Here is a 20,446-nt window from a genome sequence, read left to right as displayed (position 1 = left end):
TAAACAATAATAATATAATTGTATTGCATTACAAGTACTCTTTATTATGTAACTCAACAAGAACATTGTTTAAAGTACAAATATCATAAAGTAAAATGCTGCACACCTTCTTTAGGATCATCTTCAACAGGACTGATTTCCACCGTTTCCTCCAGCTGTCCATATAACGACTCCGCATCCAAATCATCACTATGAAAAACACAAGCCGTTCCAGAGAAAAGATGAACATTTCAGTTGAAGAAATACATAAACAAGCAGTGCTCGCAAGAAAGAGGAAGAGATGACAGATGGCATGTGACAAATTCCAGAGAAAAGTTTGACTTGAGAGGTAAGATCAGATGGTGTAAGTAACCCTAACCCTAACCTTATTAGGTCATATAATAAACCATGCACACAGTAGATTTGAATTATATCACAGTATCTGGCATCACTTGGTCTGAACAACCACTTTATTTTTAAGTACCAACTCCCATGATTAACTACTGGCTTACTGATCTTATTTTTGATGCACTGTACAAGCGGGCGCAGCCATTAGAATCTCATTGGCTTGAGACTTCCAGGCTCATCCACTTCCACTGATTTGCATGGTGCACGACAACACTGAAAATTTTGTGCAACTGCCACAAGGGGCATATTCCGTGAGTCATGTCCATAGTTGTGTGCAGTGGAAAGGTGGCATAAACTGATAAAATGTAAAATAGTTATGTTTCCTTGTGAGATCAGGCTGGTCTTTCTAATCCACACCTGCTTATGATTGTGTTTTTGTCCATGTAACAGTTTATTGTAACATTGGTGTATGACACAAAAAAATTGTACAAAATAAGGTAATTTACCATAAAATGTACACAATTTGTTTACATTCAACCGCATTTTAAACTGTTAATTTCTGGCAACCACAGCTGCCACTCTTTTTTATCATAAATGTAACAGATTTTTTAACAGTATGTGAGTAGATGGCAAAGTAAGTTTTACCTTGGAAGCGGCATATCTTTTTTATCATTATAATAGTTGATTTCTCTTCTTAAGTGCAGCATCCATATCTGTCAGAGAAAAAAATACACATGCATATTAAATTAAATAATAATGATTTTTAAAAATCAAGTATTCACAAAAAACAAAGCAAATGCAGATCTGAAATGCATTCAGCAGGACCTCACCTTTCTCTCGTCTTCACTCGCAGCTGAGAAATACCATGTTCTGTGCCTCTTACTGAAGTGGACGATCTTAAAAGGGAAAACGTTGCTTGATGTTGTTTCTTCTGCTGCTCGTAAGACTCTGGAAGACAATAAAAACAATATCGGGAAGCCGAATTAGCAGAACCCAAAGTTTACCTTTACAGTTTTCTTTAAAACACATAAATTAAACAAAAATTATTACTTTTATTCATGAAAGATGCATGAACATTTAATTATTGATTACCAAAATGTGTGCAAAGTGTGTTAAAGTAATACCTAAGACCCCCAATGTGCCTGAAAGTTTTGAAATTTGTACTAGTAAAAATAACAACTTTAGCATAAATTCTGTAATACCGTGAATATCTATAATACTGTGATAAACCTTTTTACATTTATGATGGCTAATAGTGCTTCAGGGTCAAGCTTCACTACCATTTTGTCTTTTTTTTAAATAATAAATCCTTGTATTACAGTTTATTGATTTTAACAAACCCCATTGTGCAAATATTTAGCGTTTTCTTAACCAATAGCTATTCTGTCAGACACACATATAGTTAAAATGTCCACGAATGACTCTCTCATCTGCAAACCCTTCCTGTTCTCTGCTCTATTAGTTCAGAGGGCTATTTTTCACCCAACCACTGCATGAAAACCATATATGTACAATAATTACATGTTCACCGTACACCACAAACCTGCTTAAGAAAAACTACTCGCAGGACTCCAAGCACTTTCCGCCACTTTAACCTCATGGAAAGTTTGAGTCTGAAATGAACACACGAAAGACACGCAAAGGCTTCTTTAACATGCACAGGAAACATATGAAGGCCAATTGTGTACAGAATCGAAACTCTTATACTTAAAAAAGGTCACCTGTAGAAAGCAGGGCTGTGGACAGGATGTGGCCTGTGATCGTGCTGAAATGGCCACTGCATATCTTAACTTACACAGCAGAAAACATACAGAGACAGGCTCTGCCTGAGTGACCATAGACTAGTGTAAATCACCATACTGGATTTTCTAACTTCGATACCTTACCTTAAAAAATAATTTGATATAAGTTGATACCATTTTCAATAATATGGGAAATATTGCTACAATATTAATTCAAATGATGATGTTCATGATAGTTTTTTTAAATTGCAAGCTAATAGATGGCTCAGTATTTAATGGACAATTCAACCCAAAATACAAGATAGATCAACATTTATTAACCTTTAAGTGGTTACACTTAGATTTTCGAGTTCTTTTATTTTGAGGAATATTGGTAACCGGTAGCCATTGATATCCGTAGTCGGAAAGAAAAATAATACGAAAGTCAATGGCTATTGGTTATGAACATTCATATCAGCATTCATCATTTGTTGACATCAACATATCAATAAAATATCTGTTTTTTGTGTTCAACAGAAAAAAAAAACTCAAAAAGTTTTAGAATAAGTGGAGGAGAGTAAAATGACAGAATTTTAATTTTTTTGGTTGAATTATCCCTTTAAGAATTTTTACCACTCGTCCAGTTAGGTTAAGATTTTCACTTGACCTGTCCAATTTTTCTCCGGCCCAGCTAAAATGTAATGATGAAGTAAAAACTACATTTTAATAACAAAGGCCATTCAGCATTCTTTTAATTGCATTTCATAATCCAAATTTCAACATTAGAGATGAAACTACTAGCCTAACTTATAATACATATGTATATATATATATATATATATATATATATATATATATATATATATATATATATATATATATATATATATATATATATATATATATATATATATATATATATATATATATATATATATATATATATATGGTTGGCCGATAGCAATACTGATACCGATATTGGTCAATTGCATGTATTATATAGTATAGTTAGTTTTTATTCTTCATCTATCTTTATTTCTATAGCACTTTTACAATGTAGATTGTCATAGCTTTTCCCCATTAAATTAGTTTTACTGAATATTAGACCCATTTATCATTTAGCTGTCCAACATTTTAAGAGAGGCACAAGTTAAGATAAATAAGTGACAACATCACTGGCAACATCATTAGTGATTTTTGTGATTCAATATATATATTTTTATTTGACATATATTAAAAGCAAACATATTTCTTTAATAAACCGAACAAATAAAGCCAGTGCTTTCGCAATATATTTCAACTAATTACATGTAAATTTGTATTAGAATCACTCTGTTAAAAAACGATGGATTGCTAACAATCAATTTGCATTGGGACAACATCAAGGAATTAAGTTAACTTATTCGTTTTTATGGCAACACAGTGGCGCAGTAGGTAGTGCTGTCGCCTCACAGCAAGAAGGTTGCTGGTTCGACCCTTGGCTGGGTCAGTTGGCGTTTCTGTGTGGAGTATGCATGTTCTCCCTGTGTTCGTGTGGGTTTCCTCCGGGTGCTCCGGTTTCCCCTACAGTCCAAAGACATGCAGTACAGATGAATTGGGTAGGCTAAATTGTCCATAGTGTATGTGTGCGTGAATAAGTGTTTCCCAGTAATGGGTTGCAGCTGGAAGGGCAACTGCTGCATAAAACAAATGCTGGATAAGTTGGCGGTTCACCCCGCTGTGGCGACCCCAGATTAATAAAGGGACTAAGCCGAAAAGAAAATGAATGAATGAATATTAGTTTTTACAAATTTAAGTGGATTGAACATAAAACAATTAAGTTGCCCCCCAAAAACCCTCAAGAATTGTGTCGTTGCAGCTCATTTTTAATAAGTAGTTGGAACAAACATCAAAAGTAATTTTTTTGAGTGCAGATCTGACATTTGTAAAGATTATATTTCGTTTTTATACATATTTAATGATTTTGCTCTAAGAATAATGTTGGGTTATTTTAAAGACGAGTAACTCCGTCTAATTATTAGCCATTACATCCGTCCTTTTCACATTATTGAAGATCGATTTAAATAAATCCAATAATGCCCGATAAATGACAGTGGCTTACATCCCTAATTAATATAGAAATAACCTAAGAAAAATATGGTTAAACCATTATCGAAAAGTCTTAAGCCAAAAATGTAAGCCAATTACAACCAACAACACAAATAAAATATACAGATAGCAGTACAAATCTGCAGATGAATACAGCATTTAAGATTATATTGCCTTGATTATATTGCGTTGCCTTGTACTTGTACATGTGTAATGACAATAAAGTTGAATCTAATCTAATCTAATCTAATCTAATCTAATCTAATCTAATCTAATCTAATCTAATCTAATCTAATATAGTGATCTAATCTAATCTAATCTAATATAGTGATTTAACGAGTGATTGTTTCGTTTGTTGACTAATGTTAGTAACAGGTTGCTGTCACTTTAAGAAATTAATTCCAACACAAAATATATACCTTAAAGTGAAAGAATATGAAAACTGAGACACACAAACAGCACAAAAGTGTTGAGTTTCTTGTGGTCGATCTTTAAACTGAACCCTGAATTGCGAATAAAGTGCAGTGTGTCTATGAAATGAGCTAATGAGGTCTCTGAAAAAAATGGTCAAAGGGAAACTGCGGTGGGACAGATTAGACTGTGACTACCAACAAATATTTCAGTATTGCTATTTTTGGCAACCCTAGAACTTCATGTGAGTGAACGCATTGTGTTATGTAAGTCAGCCTACCTGTTGTATCCATTGAGTGAAAAAGTTCCTTGTGGTGTGGCAGATGTGCTGCTCTTGAAATAGTAGACGCAGCCTTTGTGGATGATGATGAAGCGGAGAGGCCCTGTGGAATCGGCAGACAGTCAGTACATGCTGCACGAGTCATATTAACAATCTTTTTTTTTTGCACATACAGAATGATTCATTGGATTTACTAAAGTTTTTTAAGGTTGCAAACAATTTATATAGGCTGAAATTTAGTAATGTTCAATTTAATTTGTTTGTTTAAATTCAGCCGATATAAATTGTTTGTAACCACTTACAGTTGAAGTCAGAATTAATAGCACACCTGTTTATTTTTTCCCCAATTTCTGTTTAACAGAGAGAAGATTTTTTCAACACATTTCTAAACATAATAGTTTTAATAACTCATTTCTAATAACTGACTTATTTTATCTTTGTCATGATGACAGGAAATAATATTTTACTAGATATTTTTCAAGACACTTCTATACAGCTTAAAGTGACATTTTAAGGCTTAACTAGGTTAATTCGGTTAACTAGGTAGGTTAGGGTAATTAGGCAAGTTATTGTATAACGATAGTTTGTTCTGTAGACTATCAGAAAAAAAATAGCTTAAAGGGGCTAATAATTTTGACCTTAAAATGGTTTTTAAAAAAAATTAAAACTGCTTTTATTCTAACAGACATAAAGAAAATTAGACTTTCTCCAGAAAAAATAATTATCAGACATACTGTGAAAATTTCCTTGCTTTGTTAAACATAATTTGGGAAATATTTAAAAATGAAAAAATATTTCAATGGGGGTTCAATAATTCTGATTTCAACTGTACCTTAAAAAAATGACCAAATCCAGTGAATAATTTTTTTTCAGTGTAGCAAATCCTACAAGAAGAATCATTTGATGATGTAGTAAAACAGATTGCAGCTCCAACATATTAATTACTTTACACTATAAACCTTTACACTTATCCTTCAAATCACTATTTTTAAATTTTACATAATAATTCAATATTTAGGGTATTTTATTATGGAAATAGGACTTGATCAATGTTCATTTATGCCTAATGCATTAACAAATATAACCAAAATTCATCTACAAAGTGTGACAGGATACTACAGGTTACTCAACATGAAGAAAACAAACATCTGCAGCTCCAGAAAAAATCTATACTACCAATAAATGTGTTTATCTGCTGGTAATATTTTTAAAAGCCTAAAAAAGCTGTTTAGCTATTGATCTATAAAGCTGTATTTTTTTTTCACATGAACGTTTTAGACCATACGGTAGGTCTCAAACTCGATTCCTGTATGGCCGCAGCTCTGCAGTTTTGCTCAAAGCCTAATCAAACACAGCTGATCCAACTAATCAAGGTGTTCAAGACTACTAGAGACTATTTAGCAGGTGTGAGTTGGAGGTGGTTGGAGCTAAACTATGCAGAGATGTGGCCCTCCAGAGTTTAAGACCATTGTTCTAGATGAACTTGGTTATGCATTACGTTATTATTTTTTCACCATCACTAAATACTGTTAAGTAATAACTGTGAAAAATATTTGTACAATTTAAATATTTGTTCTCTGCTTCAATATATTTTAACAGGCCATTTAAATATGTTTTTCTATGATTAAAAGATAAATAATCATTATAATAGTAATTGTATATCAATAATCATACTCATTAATTGATTGACTGACTCACTGATTCATTGATTTTTAAATATGTTCACAAAACAAACATAACAACAAAAGTCATAAGGATTAATAAAGACAGAATTAACTTTTTTAGATGAACTGTCGCTTTAACTAAAAGACAGAAATGTGTCCCTTTAAGCAATAATCAACTTTTTTTTTGTAAATAGGCTGCTTTCGCAACTCCCTTAGAGTTAAACAGTTGAGTTTTACATTTTTAATCCCTTTAGCCAATCTCCAAATCAGGCAAAAGCACTTTTAGCTTAGCTTAGCATAAATTATTGAATTGGATTAGACCATTAGCATCTCCCTCAAAAATGACCAAAAAAATTCCTACAGTAGGTAAAGCTTGACTCTTCTGTAGTTACATTTTGAACTAAGACAAATGATAAGTTTCTATTTTCTAGGCTAATATATCTTGGAACTATAGTATACTTGCATTTCGGTGTACAAACTGTAACTACAGAAGAGTAAAGCTTTTAAATAAAAAAAAATTATCCTAACTCTTTGGTAATTTTTAAGCGAGATACTAATGGTCTAATCCAATTCACTGACCTATGCTAAGCCAAGTTGAGCTAAAACTGCTACTGCCAGACCTGGAGATTAGCTGAATGCATTCAAAAATGGTAAAATTCAAATATATAGCTCTAGAGGAGTTGGAAAATAGATGTTCCTTAACTAACATTCCTGTGTGTTTAATGGCATATGGGTGTCAGATAGCCGTGCAAAACTCACATTTCATCAGGCTGAACTGGCTGCCTCCTTTCTTGTGCAGATATCCAGATGCGTTGACTCCTCCAGGCATGGTGAGCAGATTCTGAGCTCCGATAGCCTTCATGGGAATGGGCCAGGAGACCGGTGGTGCAGCCATGTTTCTGAAAGCAACAGCAAAGGTTTCTTTGTTAGCACTTATGTTGTTTAGTGGCTTTGGTTTAAGCAATTATCTTGGTGAAGGGCTGAGGTATATTTTTCCACTGTTGGAAGGGTGAAAATATTCACACGACCACCCAGAACGCTATCGTAACCCTGAACAACTGTTCAGAAGCATCATAGCAGTGATATAACAACTACTTGAATACCAGCAATCACAACTACACAACTACACCTTTTTTTTCTGACCATTTCAAGATATTAAGAGGTTAAAGAATCATTTACTCCATGAAAATGGACTGCGATTGTAAGTGGTTTCAACACAAAAGAAGGTAATCTGAAGAATGTTGGTCACTGGTAGCCACTGAATTCCATAGTATGCTGTTTTTCAGACTATGATGTCAACGGCTACCAAATTCCAACATTCCAACCATGCCTTAAAGCCTTAATCAAAGATTTTGTATGCTGTAAAACATCGCCATGTTTATAGAAAACCATGCAGATATCATGTAAAGCAAAATATGCCACTGGACACACAAATAAGACAAAATGTATCTGATTTGAAATCTCAGTAAGTCTACTATTAAGATCTTTCTCTCTTTATTCATTCAAAATTATTCTAAAGCCAATGAAAATCAGTATTTTTTTTGCCATTACACTGGTTTACTGCAGTAACTAGACGACCCACTGATGACCCAGATGACTTGCATTTAAATATGCGTCTTGTAGAAATGCTGTCTCATCAGTGATGTTGGTGTAGATAATCAAATTAACTCTGGTACACTGTTCATAAGTAAACCTCAATTCAATAGAATAATGGTGTTGCAAATAATAATATATGATTTTCAGCACAAAATACCCAGTGGGCACGTTAATGTTAAAACGACACCAAAAAACACATTAAAAAAACTAATATTTTTTAATGTATATTTTTCCTCTTAAACTCTGTGTTTATGTTTTCATAAACTCAGTTTAAATGTTATTGTTTATAAATCCTGTCAACCCTGATTTAGGACCAATTAAATATAGTTAAAATGTGGTTCACTTCAGACAATGTGCAAATATATTATTTTTCTGATGAAAGATTTAAGTGTAGTGCACTATAGTAATATATTTCTTTCATTATTTCTTCACACAAAATACTTTTAATTTGACACTTGGCATGAAGATAATTTTTTTCTTTAAAAATTTTTAATATATATATATTTTTTTACTTTATCAAGCTCAAAAAAGTTTTTTCCATGGGCCTTTGAACATTGTTGTGGACCACTGTGCAAAACTAAACAATAAACAAAAACCATCAGCATATGAACAGGTTTTAGAGCAACCAGACATAATAAACCATAGTCATCACAAATTATAGCAAATTCTTCTAAACAAAGGGAGTAAACTTGGTCAAAACACAGAGATGAGACAATCTGCGAGCATAAACAACGAAAAAACAAAACAGACACTCAAAGAGCTCTAACAATCACAGGAGCCATAACAAAAACCCTGCTACATGTCCACAGTTTCCACATAACATTTGACCAGTATCAGGAGACCACATGACCCCAATTCGCAGGAATATACAATGTATCACTGCAACATTCTAATCAGATTTGGATATAAGATTTGTGTCTTAAGTTTAAGTTTAGTGCTTTAACATACTATTCAACTATTTTCCTCTAATTTTAAGAATAACTTACAGTTATTGTAACATTTAGATGCAGGGATTCAATTTTTGGACAGGAATGATGTTTCAGGATCAACTAACTATGGAAAGTCTGCTAAATCAGGACATGCCCAAACACCCACAACCTTCAAACTAATCCCACACGCCACAATCATTATCCTCCTGATGCCCTGTGCTGTCTTTATAAAAACTGAGAGATAATGTTGAATGCATAAAGGTGTTTTCCAAATGCACAAACATAAATTTAAGTGATGTTATGTAAAAAAAGGGCCAAACTGGTTCTCAGCCAAAGTCTGGGGTCCTTTAAAGACTGAGAGTTTAAAGACCCAAGAAATAAAGTTAAAACTAGGTTATAATTACCGTATATATACAGTTATAAAAAAAACTGAGCAACCATTTGAAAACCATTTGAGTTTTTCTTTTTGTGATTTGTTCAACACGATCTTACAGAATTTCATAACCTTTTGATTTAGTGGTTAACTCGTATGAATTTGCACGATCCAATGATGATTGGGTTTAGGGGTGGGGTTGGATGCCACGCCTCCTTTTTAAAAGCGTACATTTTCGTACGACTAAACTACGAATTCGTATGAATTAGCCACTAAACTGACAAAATGTAAAGTAGTTATGTTTTCCTCGTGAGATCAGGCTGGATTTATTAGATTGGGTTTGAGTAAAATGTTAATACTTGTCTGAGAACATTTCTTCTGATATGTTGCTATTTAAGGTTTTCCCCCAGAATATACCAACTTATTAAAATATATATTTAAAAACTCTTCTGAAGATGAAACATTGCTATTGTGTTGTCTAAAAAATTTACATAATCACATCTGGAAACATGACCAAGTGTCATTTTAGGCTCTAAAGGACTTTTTTTAGTCTAGAAAAAATATAATCAATATTTTACAGAATAAAACAAGAACAAATCATATCATCAAAAAGTTTTCATAAAAAATTGCATTTAGTACACAGTAATAATGTCCTATTTTTAAAAAGCTGAAACACTTTATGTCTTATAACTCTGCCCAAACACCCACAATCCTCAGATGTCTCCCACACTCCATAATCACAGCTTACCTATGGCTGACGCATCTCCTCATGCCCTGCGCTGCTGAAATTTCCCTCAACATACTGTACTGCCAAATACCAGAGCCCAGCAAGACATACTGAAAATGTCCTGCAACAACAACCGTGAATCTGGACAGGACAAAGCAAGGACAGGAAACTCTAGGCTTCCTCTGGAAAGTTTGAGCCCCTCCTGGGCTGTCGAGGCACAGCAGAATTTGCTGTATCTTATCCGGCGTGTAAAGCAGAGTGCCGGTCAGCAGATGTAGATGAAAACTGAGGAAAGTCCATTTAGCATTGGGTGGAGTGGAGAGATTAGAAACCCATGGGACAGTCTTGACCTCAAAGAGAAGAGTAATTCTAGAGTCTCAACGTAATATCCAACCAAAGAATTATGTTCCAGGAGCGTGTTTGTGGCTATGTGAAGCTATTTTTAGGAGTTAAGTAGAAGTTTAGTGTGGCGATGTCAGCAAGAAATGCTCTTGACATAGACTTCACTTAAAGGAAATTAAAAGACAAGCATTTTCACTCATTTGTTTTTTGCAAGTGAGCTTACTTTTTGAGAAGGTTCTTCTTTCTGTTGAGGTGTTGATGCTGTGAGGTTGACATGAGACTGACATCGGCTGTAATTTAATTATAGTTAGAGGCTTGTGTGGTTTGTTAACACTTATACAACTGAATGCTTTAAAAGTGTATATGCAACACCTTTTTTTTTTTTAGCTAAAAGCAGAAACCATTTCATGCACGTTAGATCATCTCTACACAGTATACACTGTAAAAAATGCTGGGTTCCACACAATTCCTTCATGTTGTCCTAACACAAATCAATTAAGTAACTTTATTGCGGTATCACGGTATTGTGGTTACTGCTCTAAAATATATTCTTTTTCAATGTCTAGGTAAAAAATAAGAACTTTTTTCTCAATGGTTGTGTCCGAAATTCCATACTTTCATACTATATAGTACCCTAAAAACAGCTTAGTAATATGTTCGAATTCATAGAAATCGAAAAACAGTATGTAAGAAGTACCTGGATAACCTACTATTTCCGGTGAGATTCTGAATCTGATAGATGCTACGCTATCCCATGATGCACAGCAAGAGAATTAATGAATGGGAGTGAAGCGGTGATCATGATAAAATGGCGGATGAAGTATGTCTGATATATTTTATTTTGAAAAACATTAAAAAAAAATTAGAACAGTAAACAGGTCAGTCTTCATTAGTTTAAAAAACACAGATTTCTTTACAATTTAAAACAACATTTTTGGATATATTTTTTGCTGAACATACTGTTGTCCTAAAAAACCAACAAAAAACCCAAAACAAACAAACAAACAAACAAACAAACAAACAAACAAACAAACAAACAATAAACAAACAAAAAAATCTAAAAGAAAAAAAAAATCTTAGATATACTGTATCGTTGGAACGGTATAACAGAAAATTTTTGCGGTTTTAAAACCTTATCTTTTCTAAACTGCGGTATACCTTAAAAACGGTTATCGCATGAGGTCATGTTTTGATCTTTGATTGGTCTCACGCAGTCATGTGATGTGATTTCTCAGGTCAGAAATCACCAGGTTCAAGCTTGGTGATTTCACCAAGCTTGAACTTTGCAATGCAGCGAACTGCGAAACTTGTGTGCGCATTTGTGTGCGTATGAATGGAAGTCTATGGGGCAAACAGTGAAGTGTGACCATAAAACAGTTTTGTCCCCAAAAACGCTTAAGAAATGTCATTTCAACTCGTTTTAAATAAGTAGGCAGCAAAAGTAATTTTTTTTGAGTGTACACTGTAAAAATGCTGGGTTCCACAACATTTACTTAATGTTGTCCCAACAATAATCAATTAAGTTAACTTAAATGTTTTTACAAATTTAAATGGATTGAACATAAAACAATTAAGTTGTCCCAAAAGACACTAAAGAATTGTGTCGATTCAGCTCATTTTAAATGTGTAGTTTGAACAAGCAACAAAAATTATTGTTTGAGTAAAGACTGTGCATTGCAGAAAAGAAACCTGCATCGTACGTTTAAAAAAAAACGTTTATTTACATAAACCGTTTAATGCGACATAGTGTCTTTACACTGAATTCTGAGAAGACACAGAGCCGCTTTTGGGCTGCCTATAATCTGCCGTGCAAGCATTACTTTATATATGTAACCCCTTTGCTCAATAAAGGATGAGGTAAATTGACTTTTTGGCTGCAGAGAGCAGAGAGAGGGGAAGGGTCGGCAAAGGACCTCGAGTCGGGAATCGAAATCTGGTCACCGTGAGCACCATAGTGCTATATGTCAGTGCACTTAACCACTAGGCTCTTGGCTAGTTTTTCAATTTTACACAGAATAAACAAGTAAGGCCCTGCTAACAAACTGATAGGCTGGTCTTTAAGTCACTATGAATCCTTAATCTTCATCATCTTTGATAATCACAGGCACAGGATATTCATGCTCAATAGAAACTGTAACAAAAACAAGGTGGGTTGAGGTCGACTTTGCTATTTTTAAACAACTTCCTGATTTTGTCAATCCATGTGCTGCTCAACATAAAGCCAAATACAGTTCACAATCGACTCTATTTTTGAGCTGTGATGAATTTCAAAGTGTAAAAATGCACTGATGGACTATTAACCAGTTTTATCACTCTTGAGTAGTTTCTTTATAATCTTAATCCTAAAAAAAACTTACATACTTTTAAAGTGACTCAAGATTGTAATATATTGCTTTTAGAAGTAACTTTCCCCAACACTGATCTGTATCTGATTGGATCTTTAAAAATGAGGTGCTTTCAGCATAAACTCATTTCTGTAGAATTACACACGCAGACGAATCATCAAGAAAAGTATAAAATAAAGACGCAAATGTGGTCAACCTGGAAATATTTAGGAATGCCAACAAAACCTCAGTGCCCTTCTCTTTTCTTGAAAGTACACAAGTTTAAGAAGAGGAAAAATAAAACATATATGGCCATTTCCCCCACCCACGTTGTTATGATGATGTCAGTGGAAAATTAGGGTTCAGTGTTTGCAGTCTATTGCTGAAATTTGATTAATAGAATATCAAAATAGCATCTTTCACACTAAAATGTATTTATCTTTAAAGTGAATAATATCACTTTCCTCAATAAAATCAATGATATCAGTGGTATTTCAAAGTTTACAGACAAGATTGTTTACTACTTATGAATTTTTGGCGGTGTTTCCATGACCAGAACTTGACCTGAGGGTGTGAAGGAGAATAAAAGCATATTTGTTCTATATATTTAGAGTATAGAAAGTTGTCAGACTTCAATACATTGACTATGCAAAGTACTCGTGAAGTAAAAAATATTGGTATTTTGTTGTCTAAAAATTAATATTTGTTTTCTCTTTTTTTGTTATTCAATGCAATCAAACAATATATATATATTTTATAGAAAATATAAAATCTAAAGAACATTTGTATTTTAAATTTGAAAAAAATTCATCAGTAGTTTACAGAATAAACCAACAAAAATTTTACACAAACACATAACTGTCAGTTTGTGTGTAAAGTCAAGATACAATGAAAATGAGTATCTGTATAAGAATCTGATGATGAGCGTATTAGGATTTTATAGATTATTGGCATCTAATATTGATGCTACAGTAAGTAGCATTGTGTACCTACAGTATGAGCACCAACATTCCTGGTCAGAATGCTGATTTCAGTGCCAAGTACAAATATTATTCATCATAAAAGCACAGATAGAGAAAATTATTGAAAGACAGACTGTCTACTTATGACATCAGGCTAATAGAACTATTGTGTCAAAATGTAATATTTATATTATATTAATATTATTCATATTATAATATTTATATTTTTTACCTTTTATGTTTACTTTTAAATAAGGAGAGATTTTTATTTATTTATTTACCAGAGAAACAGAATTTCTGATATTTCTCAAATTAGATTTTCCTGCTTGTTTTTAAGGTACATTAAGCTATGCTAAGCTTTTTCCTTATAATAGACTATAATAGGAGAGAAAACACTTAATGTGCTGTTTTTCACTTTATCTATGGAATTGGGACTCGTTCTTTTTACAGTAGTTGGGGTTAATAACAAGTACAATTTGACAGAAATTTGGGTTTCTCTAGTTGATGCTTAGGTACATTAAGCCACATTAAGCTCTTTTCACATTAAGCGTTTTAGAATGTCCCCCCAATTTAGCCAAATTTACAGCTCCTAAAGTATCAATGTGGTGCCAGTATTGTAAAAACCCCAAATATTCTCAATCTTAACAGAAAGCAGTTCTAGATGTATGTCAGTAATGTTATATGTATCTAACCTAAGTGAAACATCAAATACAACAAACTTTAATCGGTCTTTTCCTTTCTACATTAGCATTAGATATCATATTTGCAACATTCTAACAATATCTTGCAGGAAAATTAGTTACACTTTAAAGGAAAAGGAAAATTGTGTCAGAAAAGTGTCTAATTCATGATTTCATTCATATGAAAACATACTATTTTTAATAGATGTGACTCAAAACCCCACCCCTAAACCCAATCCTGAGCAAATCATACTAAAATGTACTAATGAGATCAAATACCTTTCTACTAATTAGCCACTAAATAAAAACATAATAGGGCAGCGCAGTGTGTAGCACAATTGCCTCACAGTAAGAAGGTTGCTGGTTCGAGCCCTGGCTGGGTCAGTTGGCATTTCTGTGTGGAGTTTGCATGTTCTCCCCGTGTTCGCATGGGTTTTCTCCAGGTGCTCCAGTTTACCCCACAAGTCCAAAAAAGACATGCGCTATAGGTGAATTGGGTAAGCTAAATGGCCCATAGTGAATGAGTGTGTTTGGATATTTCCCAGTAATGGGTTGCAGCTGGAAGGGCATCCGCTGCATAAAACATATGCTGGATAGGTTGGCAGTTCATTTCGTTGTGGCGACCCCTGATTAATAAAGGGACTAAGCCGAAAAGAAAATGAATGAATGAATCAAAACATAATGAATTTCAGTAAGATTGCATTGGAAGTCCTTTGTGAAATTCTTAGCAGATACTTATTACAAGTGACTGGATTTGTCCATCAATATTTGCTATCATAAACAATAATGCATTTGATACATGAAATAAAAACTGATTTAAATATATCTCAAGTTATTCTCACTGAGGGAACCATTCCCTTATTAATCAAAAATGAGAATCTGTGGGCAGCGGTTCAGTTATTATTTTTGTTTTGCACGTACAGGCTTCATTTCCTATTACCTAATATGTGCAGAGACGGATGCCCTTGAGTCCTGCTTTAAATAACACAGGAGATGATGATGATGATGATGTACAATCAGTGGCTCATGAAGTTGCTTTCAAACATCAGCCCACACAGGTTAGTTTCACAGTCTGCTGGATACACCTCCACACATCCTAATGTGTACAGACGTTAGTGTAATTCTTTCTGAAAAGGTCACGTAAACACCTTTTGCATGAGGTAGGAGTTTAGCGGTAAAGGTGTAATATAAAGTCCACAGAGCACAACGGGGGTTTTCCCTGCATAAATAATCATGAATGAAAAACATTTCGCTTGAAGTATGTTTTCTGCATTTCACCAGCACCACATGGCTGGAGGTAAACAGCAGATTGTATATGAAGAGTTCAATTCCAAAAACACACAATACCATTTTTGTTCGTTTTCATGAATTTTGTTGTTGGATTGTTGCTAGAAGGAACACAGCTGACAATTAGGAATTGCTTTTATTGTTTAATAAATTATACATTAATTGTATTTTTTTACATCTACGCCTACCCCAACCCTAAACTCAACCTTTGCAGTAATGCATAAACTTTAACTATTCATTTATTCAATCACTTTCCTTCGGCTTTCCTAAGTCCTTTATTTGTTAGGGGTCGCCACAGCGTAACCATTCCAGCATATGTTTTACACAGCGGATGTCCTTCCAGCCACAACCCAGTACTGGGAAACACACACTGTAGGGGGAAGCTGGAGCACTTAGATGAAAACCCACGCCAACATGGGGAGAACATACAAACTCCACACAGAAACTCAAACCAGCATCCTTCTTGCTGTGAGGCGACAGTGCTAACCACTGAGCCACCATGCCGCCAAAATAATTATACAGAGTATTATCCATATTATTTATTAAATTACCCATAAAGTGTATTTTATTAATGTATTGTAAAATATGAATTGGTGTTGTACAGTGTCACAACAAATCCTCCTTTATTGATGCGAGTATCCACAGTTGTATCCCTTCTAGACTTCACCTTGTTGTTGTTGTTCAGTCATTCATTCATTTTCTTTTTAGCTTAGTCCCTTGATTAATCTGGGGTCGCCACAGTGGAATGAACCGCCAACTTATCCAGCATATGTTTTATGCAACAGATGCCTTTCCAGCCGCAACCCATCACTGGGAAACATCCATTCACTGCCATTCACACCAGTACACTATGGACAATTTAGCTTACCCAGTTCACCTGTACCACATGTCTTTGGACTGGTGGGGGAAACAAGAGCACCCGGAGGAAACCCACGCCAACACAGGGAAACATGCAAACTCCACACAGAAGAGCCAACTGACCCAGCCGAGGCTCAAACCAGCAATCTTCTTGCTGTGAGGCGATCGTGCTACCCACTGCACGCCACAGTGAGGCCTGTTGTTGTTATTGTTTTAAATTAAATCTACCATACAGATTCTCAGTCTGCATCTTAGAGATTTGTTTTTCTTTTTACGAACCTTTGTTCATCTTTAAAACACAAACTAAGATATTTTAGATGTAATCCGAGAGCTCTCTCATCCTCCATACACAGCAACAGTCCTGAGACCTTTATAAAGCGCAGGAAATGAATCAAAAATATAGTCACAACATTACATGTGACTTCAGTGGTTTTACTGTAATCATAAGAAGCTCCGAAAACTCTTTTATGCGCCCAAAAAACTGTAAAGACAACTGTGCTCGCATATGTCTTCTGCATCAGATCAGGATGTTTGTTTACTATATGGACAATAAAATGCTTGGACTTTGTGCTACTGACTTTAATGGCAACAACACATAATGCCCTTATTAAACGTGCATCCTGATGACCTAAAGTGGGAGAGGAGATTCAATTGAACAAAGTCATATTTAACGTTATTTTCGTTCACAAAAGTGTTCTTGGGGATTCAGCTGAATGTATTTATGCTGTAATTACATGTATTTTACAATGACAATATTTTGACAATGTTCCTTTGCTGGACTTTGACCATCTCAGAAAGGTTGCTGTCAATGGAAGATGACAGAACTCTAGGTTTTCATCTAAAATCTCTTAGTTTGTGTTCTGAAGATGAATAAAAGTGTCAAGGATTAATTAAATGACAGGATTTTGTTTTGGATGAACTAACACTTTCAGGGCCCTATCATACACCCGGCGCAATAAGGCGCATGACGTGTATGGCGTGATTTGTTGCTATTTTTAGACCAGCTCAACTCAAATTTTAATGAAAATTTGCATTTGTATAATATTATTAGCAGTATTATTTATTATATGCATAATTATATTTTGCTTTAATAAAAACTATTTTAGATTTGTCCACCTGCCGTGTTTTGGAGACGTCTGCATGACCATATGGGGCATAAGATCAGGACGTGTGTTTGGATATAACTTTTTTTTGGCCACACTTCTCTATTATTGTTCACTTATTTGTTTGCTGGAAATTAGAACTGAATTCAGTAATAGTTTTGAAACAAATCTTTGCACTTAACCAACGAAATTAAATATGTAGGCTGATGGATGTCTTCAGTGGAGTGCGTACAACACCATTTCCTCATCCACCAATGTAAAGGAGTAAAGTAAAGAGTGAAAGTAAAGAGAAAGTAAAAAGGCTAAATGGAGGAGGCTCCACTTACAAAGTCCATCATGTAAATAGCAAATGTGCCATAGTGTGACTCAACTGACTCTTAAAAGGAAAGGAAGATGAGACTCTGATTGGTTTAATGCATGTTATGCTCAAAACACAACCATAACTCATTAAGAGAAGAAGCACAACCCTGTTAGACCATGCGCCAGGACGCAAACTGTATTTTTCAGTCCTTAAAATAGCAAAAGTGGATTCGGACACACCTTTAATACTTTTATGCACTTTAGACTTTGTGCCTAGATTGTTAAAATAGAGCTCTACAACAAAATCAGTTCCTGGAGGGCCGTATCCCTGTGTAGTTTAGATGCAACCCTGCTTCAACATACCTACAACAACAAAACTAGGTTTCAAGTTGGAATCATGAAGGAATCATTCAGTTTGAATAGGTGTGTTTAATTAGGGTAAAAGATAAACAGTGCAGAGCTGAGGCCCTCCAGGAACTGAGATTGACACCCTGTGCTTTAAAAGGAAACCTGGGTATTAAGATTAGCATGTCTTAATAAAACATCAATGATGTTTCTTACAGAAATAGGTATTGTGCTATTTAAAAAAACAACACATTTATTTTGGATTATGGGAGGTGCTGTTTTTATTTGCATGGTGCATGTCGTCATACGGTTGCACTGGGTTACATGTGCTACATGTTGATAATTCTACTGTAACTCACTCACTTTCCTTCAGTTAATCCATGATTTATTTATCAGGGATCACCACAGAGGAATAAACTGGAAATTACTCTTGCATATGTTTTATGTGGCAGATGCCCTTCCATTCGCAACTGAGCACTGAGAGTACACTAACTCATGAACCCCCAGTGCTGGGAAACACCCATACACTCTCTCATTCACACACACATACACACAATCATACACTACGGCCAATTTAGTTTATTCAATTCACCTAGAGCACATGTCTTGGGACTGGAAACCCACACGAATATGCAACATGCAAACTTCACACAGAAATGCAAACAAGCCCAGTCAGAAGTTGAACCAGTGACCTTCTTACTGTGAACAGCACTAACCACTGAGCCACTGTTTACCATAACACAACTCAAAAAATAAAATACTGCTAAACAGCCACATTTTGTAGCATTGGGTTGTAATTTTCAGTCAAAGAGCAACAAGATGTAAGTCTTCATTGACATGACGGAGGCAAGAAATGATAGATATTAAACATTGACAACATATGTCTGTGATGCTGCATCAATCATAAAATGAGAAAGTGACTGCCATTTCTTATAGTGGATTTCACTTTATACAGAATGGGGTAGCATAAACGTCTTGTGTGGAAAAATTGATGGTTGACATTTGGTTTAAGCTTTCAGTAACTGTGGTCCACTAACTGGTAAAAAAAAAAAAAGCAGTAAAGATTTGCATCTCAGTCTTCAAAAACGGAACAATGTGGCATCATTTCAGAATATATTTTTGAGATGTGTTGCATAAAAATAGCAATTGTAGCAGTAGCATCCATCTGACATCATCAATTCACAAAGCACTGTGCACCTACAACAATGGCACACCCACAGTCCAAATTGTAAAGTTACATAACGTAAACCTATCATGGGTTATTATTTTATTTCAATAATAGACATCATTTTGTTTTAGTATAACACCAGGTGTTCTTTTTAAAATAAAAATGATCCCTTTTACTTAAATACAAATTACTGTATGTACAAAAAAGAACCAAACTGAATTACGCTGAAGTTCAGCAGTGACGTTTACACTGAATCAGTTTTTCACTGAATCATCACTACTCTCCTACTTGCCTGATTTGCTGGAATGTTCCACAATCTAAAATACTGTTGAGTTTTTTATTCTCCTTTCTTCATATATGTCAAACTGCTTTGATACAATCTTCATTGGAAAAGTGCAATAGAAATAAAGATGAAATGAACAAAAAGTTACTTTCACTTTTGCTAACGAATCTGAATATTCCAAGTACTAATGCCATCGACAAGAAATCCAGACACAAATTATAGCAATTAATAAATACCATATCACTCTATTGTACATCAATATTTAGATCGATTTCTATAAGGACTACAAAGATACAAAGATGAGAATCCCGCTTACTTACTTGCTATAGAGATCTTGGATGCACATCTTCGGATGTGACTGTTGTAAATGACCATAGGAATGCTTTTTTTTCACAGAAAGAGCCATTCCTTCTGGCTGATATGTGTCACCATGTTTTACTGGTTGATGTTGTGAGATTCGGTCGAAAGTTCATTGAGCGAGTTGAGGATTCAGGCGCTGCTGATAGAGCAGAGACAGCCTCTCAAACTCATTGCACAGTGCAAGTCATTTCCTCCCGTGGCCCACTGTGGCGTGCTCTTTTTCTGTGTCACCAAGTCACTTCCTTTTGCATGCTGTATGGACAAACTCATTGGCCAAAATTCTCAGTACTTGAATTCAGTAACAGGGACTTTCCAGCC

At 34.6% G+C, this 20,446-nt stretch overlaps 1 protein-coding gene across 4 annotated transcripts in view; it reads right to left on the bottom strand.

The window, feature by feature from the left end:
- sh3bp2 (SH3-domain binding protein 2) overlaps positions 1–20,446 on the bottom strand; it is a 47,524-nt gene that overhangs the window by 11,248 nt on the left and 15,830 nt on the right. For 2 of the 4 annotated variants that reach the window (XM_056467077.1, XM_056467078.1), the window contains exons 1-6: positions 20,089–20,282; positions 7,251–7,390; positions 4,828–4,930; positions 1,158–1,275; positions 973–1,040; positions 107–189 (exon numbers count right to left, since the gene is read on the bottom strand). In XM_056467077.1, the coding sequence (XP_056323052.1) occupies positions 107–189; positions 973–1,040; positions 1,158–1,275; positions 4,828–4,930; positions 7,251–7,390; positions 20,089–20,174 (598 nt within the window). In that variant the 5' untranslated portion in view covers positions 20,175–20,282. Of the gene's footprint in view, positions 1–106; positions 190–972; positions 1,041–1,157; positions 1,276–4,827; positions 4,931–7,250; positions 7,391–10,137; positions 10,237–20,088; positions 20,283–20,446 lie in introns of those variants that run through there. The other 2 variants (XM_056467079.1, XM_056467080.1) reach the window with 2 other exon arrangements.

This window comes from Danio aesculapii, chromosome 10 (assembly GCF_903798145.1).
Source record: "Danio aesculapii chromosome 10, fDanAes4.1, whole genome shotgun sequence".
Classification (NCBI taxonomy): domain Eukaryota; kingdom Metazoa; phylum Chordata; class Actinopteri; order Cypriniformes; family Danionidae; genus Danio; species Danio aesculapii.
This window is presented reverse-complemented; position numbering and strand designations above follow the sequence as displayed.